Raw genomic sequence first — 6,000 nt, forward strand, 5'->3', positions numbered from 1 at the left:
TGACAAAGGTGCCAAGAATATACAATGGGGAAAAGATAGTGTCTTAAGTAAATGGTGCTGGAAAAATTGGATATCCACATGCAAAAGAATGAAACTGAACCCCCATCTTAAACTATATACAAAACTCAACTCAAAATGGATTAAAGACTTGAACATGACCTGAAACCATAAAATTCCTAGAAGAAAATATAGGGGGTAAGCTCCTTGACATTGGCCTTGGTGATAATTTTTTTGGATTTAACATCAAAAAGCAAAGGCAACAAATGCAAAAATAAACAAGTGAGACTACTAAACGAAAGCTAAACTACAAACTTTCTGCACAGCAAATTGTCCACAAAATGAAAAGGCAGCCTATGAAATGGGAAAAAATACATGTAAACCACATATCCAATAAGAGGTTAATATCTAAAATATACAAGGAACTCATACAACTCAATAGCAAAAAACACAAATAACCCAATTTTAAAATGGGCAAAGGACCTGAATAGATATTTTTCTAAACGAGATATATAAAAGGCCAACAGGTACATGAAAAGGTGCTTAACGTCACTAATGATTAGGGAAATGAAAGTCAAAACCAAAATGAGATATTACCTCATACCTGTTAGAATGGCTGTTATCAAAAAGACAAGCAATAGCAAATACTGGCAAGAATGTAGAGAAAACAGAAGGCTTTTATGCTGTTGGTGGGAGTGTAAACTGTTTCAGCCTCTATGGAAAAAAGTTTGGAGGTTCTTCAAAAAATTAAAAATAGAACTACCATATGATTGAGCAGTTCTACTTCTGGGTACATATACAAAGGAAAGGGAATCATTATCTCGAAGAGATATTCCCATGTTCACTGAAGCATTACTCACGGTAGCCAAGATATGGAAACAAACTAAGTGTCCATTGACAGATGAATGGGTAAATAAATGTATACACACACACACACACACACACACACACACACACACACACACACAGTGAAATATTATTCAGCTTTAAAAAATGATGAAATCCTGCCATTTGGGACAACACGGATGAAACTGGAGAGCATTATGCTAAGTGAAATAAGCTAGACAGAGAAAGACAAATTCTACATAATAACACTGTAGAGATGGAGAGAGGATGGTAAAAGTGTACAAACTTCCAGTTATAAGATGAATAAGTTCTCAGGATCTAATGTGTAATATGGTAACTATAGTTGATAATATTGTGCAAATTGAGATTTGCTAAGAAAGTAGAATATAAAGTGTTCATACCAAAAAAAGTAAATATATGGGGTGATAGATGTATTGATTAACTTGATTATGGGAATCCTTTCATAATGTATATGTATATCAAATCATGTTACACATTAAATATATTACACTTTTATTTGTCAATTATACCTCAATAGAGCTGAAAAAACTCAAGAAAAGTGATTAAAGCTGAATGTCTGAGAACTTCCTTGCAGATATGCCTGACTCACAGAATGTAAAATAAGCATTTTAATCTTCAGCCCTGTTATCTGTTAATTGCAGATTATATCGATTTCCCTCCATCTATGAAATACTGTAAAATATTATGTTAACAAGGCTTAAGTATATGTGCCAAAATTAACATTCAGAAAAAGAGTGAAGGTAATAGTTGTCCGTATTGTTACTTCCATTTTAATACTCATCATCATAGTATTTATTCTAGGGAAACAGTGCTCTACCTATTTTAAGTTTCATTTTTATCATTTTGCCTATGTGAGTTTCTGAAGGCAAAGTCCTTGGGTAGAACTATGGACAAAATACAAAACTTTAAAGAGTGTTTTCACTCAAAATCTGGAAGGTGCGTATAGAAGATCACCAAAAATATCTTAGATACAGTTGACATCAAACAAAAATTAAACCTCTGTGTCTGTTCACAGTTTAGTTTTTTGGTAGGTTTCCTGAATTAGTGGCAAATTTAGCTTTTATTTGCTTATTTTCTATATTGTCTTACCAACAGACAAGCGTTTCCTTTTTCCTCTACATTCCAATTGAAAAATATTCACAAATGGAATGAGAGTAGTAAAAGAAAGATGTTGAGAAATATTGGCGATTACAGCTAAAGGCCAAGCAAGCAGCATCACTCTACAAAGAAACACTGATGTTAGGGAACCAAGATTTTTTTAATTTAATTTCAGTTGTATTAAGCTATTTGTGATCATTTCTTCCGCAAGAGAGTGGGTGCTCTATACCATAAAGCTAGCAGTTAAGTGTTCCTAGGCATATCCAAAAAGAAAGTCCCTTTCTTTGAATAAAAATAACATACCATCCATTTGATTGGGAGCATATCATTGCTATGAACAATTCATAAAATGTATCATTCATAAAATGATAGGTATCACCAGTTTTGGAAGCACATTAAAATTAATTCATTAGAATCACACAATTTCTAATCCTATAATTTTAGAAAATAGATCTATGCTAAAATGTCTTTAAGTATTATCAGTTATTAAAAGTGGAGGACTTCCCTCATGGCTCAGTGGTTAAGAATCCTCCTGCCAATACAGGGGACACGGGTTTGAGCCCTGGTCCGGGAAGATCCCACATGCCGCGGAGCAACTAAGCCCGTGCGCCACAACTACTGAGCCTGAGCTCTAGAGCCCACGAGCCACAACTACTGAGCCCACGTGCCACAACTACTGAAGCCCGCGCCCCTAGAGCCCACGCTCCACAACAGGAGAAGCCACCGCAATGAGAAGCCTGTGCACCGCAACAAAGAGTAGCCCCCACCCACCACAACTAGAGAAAGCCCACACTCAGCAACGAAGACCCGACGCAGCCAAAAATAAATAAATAAATAATTTTTTTAAGTGGAAAAATTCTAAAATATGCTTACTATTTAATTCTGTGAAATTCATCAGATGTAATGTAAGGTCCTTTTAACCTTTGTATAGGAAATCTTAAATGTTTTGGATTAAGAAATTATTCTAAGTGATGACAGCTTCACTTATCTTAGAAATCAGACTGAGATACCTTTTGTTTTTTGGTTGGTACTTTAGTAAAATCTGAATTCTTAACTCTCTTTGAGTAATTGTTGTTTCCATAAACAAAATGCTTTCAATTTGTAACCCATAACAAAGTTACATACCTCACTCCAATTTTTTGGTTAATTTTCTGATAACTTTCTGAGTACCAGAGTACTAAAAAATATTTATGAAAAAATTACATAGTTGTAGTTAATAGAATAAAAATATTATAATAATATTATTTTAATAACTACCAAGAGTGATTTATGAAAATGGAAATATGGCTTAAACTGTTATTTCATTTTTTTAATGCAGGTTACTTGAATTCCAAATAGAGGAGTGGAAATGCCACCCCCAGCAGGCTCCCCACCACTGCATCCACCTCCTGATGGAGGATGGGGCTGGGTAGTGGTTGGAGCAGCTTTTATCTCCATTGGATTTTCATATGCATTTCCCAAAGCTGTCACAGTTTTCTTCAAAGAAATTCAGCTAATATTCAACACTACCTACAGTGAAATAGCATGGATATCATCCACTATGCTAGCTGTTATGTACGCAGGAGGTAAGGTTCTTTGGACTAAATACAATTCTGGTTTAAGAAAGCAATTGCTCCATGCCACAGTATTTTACATGTAGTGCCTTGGTACATTAAAGCCCTGTTTTCATATTATCCTCACTTAAAACCAACCAGAAGTATAATTAGGACTGAAGTTTTAGTGATTTTAGTAATTCAACATCTTAAACTATTCACTTTATTCTGAGTCTTACTAGAGTGTTTATTTGAATGAGGATGTCTTTGCACAAACTAAGATTTACTAAATTATGGAATTTTCAGGGGTGGTACCTATCCATTTAATTTGGAATAGAGTCTATACTATAATGGTAGTATCATTTCCTAATACTGCTACAGTTGCTTTTTTCTGAATGAAACTCAAGTTGCTGACAATCTATAAGCCTAGAAAGTAATTCACTTTAAGTTGCAAAATAGAGTGTTATTATGCACATTCTGGATCCATTCAAGTTCGTGTGAATAAAATAATTCCTTATCTCTGTAGTACTTACTAAATATGACATTTTTTAATTTAAATGGTTGCCTGATGATTATCTTGTTACATTCCATGTTCAAATGAGGGTATGATTCATAAGGAATAACGAATAAATAAGTACCATATTACTTCTGTTAAAAATTATTGGAAAATTATTGGAATTATTAGTTCATTGCTATGTCACCTATCTGCTTGAAATCAATCCTAACAGCAGACAAGACTGTCTACAGTTTTCTTTTAGTCATTACTTAAAATATTTAGATTTTAGGGTTTTCATTTTAGATTTTTAGGGTTTTCATTTTCAGCTGGATATTTGACTTTAAGATACAGATAGACACTCAGAATATAAGCACTTAAAGAAATTATACAAATCATCTTTCAATGTCTTACTTTACAGGTGAGGATAATATGGTTCATAGTGATGGGGGATATACCGTTAGGAGTAATATCCAACACATGTTCATATTTACTTTCAGTTAAGGCCTCTCTAAATGCTTGCTATGTGTCATATGACCTGATTCTTTTAACATTCTGTGAAATAAGAATTACTTCTTTCCATTATATAGCCAAGGAGATAGAAAGATAAAGTACTTTTCCCAGGTCAAGCAGCTCATTAGTGGCAGATAGAAATTGAGACCCCACACGTGTAATCACTCTGCTCTTTTGCCTTTCTCTTACCTCCATAAAGTAAGTGGCAGAGCCAGGTCTGTGCAAGGCCTTCCACAAACCTGATTTAGGCACTGCCCCACCAAGGTCAATTGTTTAGTGACATAATAATTATTCTTTAGGGTATTATCTTTTTATTGTACTACCAAGGTAAAAATTTGATCCCCAAATAATCCTGCATGTGTGTGTGTGTGTGTGTGTGTGTGTGTGTGTGTGTGTGTGTGTGTGTGTTAGTGGGTATTTTCTACTTTCTGTATGTCAGTGATTTTACATTAATCCACTGTATGTCTCCATTACCTTTTTGGTTAAGTTAAATTGATGGATTTCTGTTCCAGTACCAAAAGGTAACTTTAAAGTGCTATTTGGATATGTCAGTGAAAACCTTTGCTTTTAAAACACTTTCTGAGATTCTCCACTAGACAGTTGCTTTAAAGGTTGTACCTGTGTTATCTCTGATGACTGTAGAAACAGTAGATACTGTACGCTGGTCATATGACATTCTTCCACTCCCAAGCTGGCTCTAAAAGGAGGCTTAGAATGAATAACAACGTAATTACTTTTCTCAAACCAATAAATCTCAATGCCAAATTATAAGTAAGTAAATATATATTTATCATTAAATAACTGTTTTTATTTTATTTGTGCTCTGATTTTCCCATTTTTAATACATACAATATAAATGTTAAAAAACACAAAAGAGAAGTCTTTTGAAGTTCATCAAGAAAACTTTAGTTTGGTAAAATAGCAATTTAGAAAAAACTGCCTTAAAATGTTTAGGGTAATAGATGAATAAAATAGGTGTAAATTAAAGATCCACGGGGATTTTGTATCTAGTTGTTTTAAGAAAGCAATGCTAGACACATGACAATACTTAGTACGTAGTGATTGAAGATGATAATATCTAGGTGAGTTCTGAGTAGGTAGTTGGAAAAAGTGCTTAGAGTCCTTACTCATTAGACCTGAGACATTTTGTACATCATCTCTGCTATGGAGAAGAGTCATCAGAAATTCACCTACCCTTTGGTCTTTCCCTTAAAAGTAGAAAAGTAGAGCTTCCCTGGTGGCGCAGTGGTTGAGCGTCTGCCTGCCGATGCAGGGGACACGGGTTCGTGCCCCGGTCCGGGAAGATCCCACATACCGCGGAGCGGCTGGGCCCGTGAGCCATGGCCGCTGAGCCTGCGCGTCCGGAACCTGTGCTCCGCAATGGGAGGGGCCACAACAGTGAGAGGCTCGCGTACCGCAAAAAAAAAAAAAAAAAAAAGTAGAAAAGTAATTCCAGGTCCATTGCCTGCTGGATAGAACTGTTACTACCTGCCATGTCCA

The 6,000-nt window shown here is 35.1% G+C and overlaps 1 protein-coding gene across 1 annotated transcript in view; it reads left to right on the forward strand.

Moving 5' to 3' along the window:
• SLC16A7 (solute carrier family 16 member 7) overlaps positions 1-6,000 on the forward strand; it is a 192,451-nt gene that overhangs the window by 62,054 nt on the left and 124,397 nt on the right. The window contains exon 4 of the mRNA XM_029206717.1: positions 3,281-3,527. Coding sequence (XP_029062550.1) covers positions 3,311-3,527 — 217 coding nt within the window. The 5' untranslated portion in view covers positions 3,281-3,310. The remainder of the gene's footprint in view (positions 1-3,280; positions 3,528-6,000) is intronic.

The sequence above is a fragment of the Monodon monoceros genome, unplaced genomic scaffold (assembly GCF_005190385.1).
Source record: "Monodon monoceros isolate NGI ecotype Baffin Bay Population unplaced genomic scaffold, NGI_Narwhal_1 Super_Scaffold_6, whole genome shotgun sequence".
Taxonomy (NCBI): Eukaryota; Metazoa; Chordata; class Mammalia; order Artiodactyla; family Monodontidae; genus Monodon; species Monodon monoceros.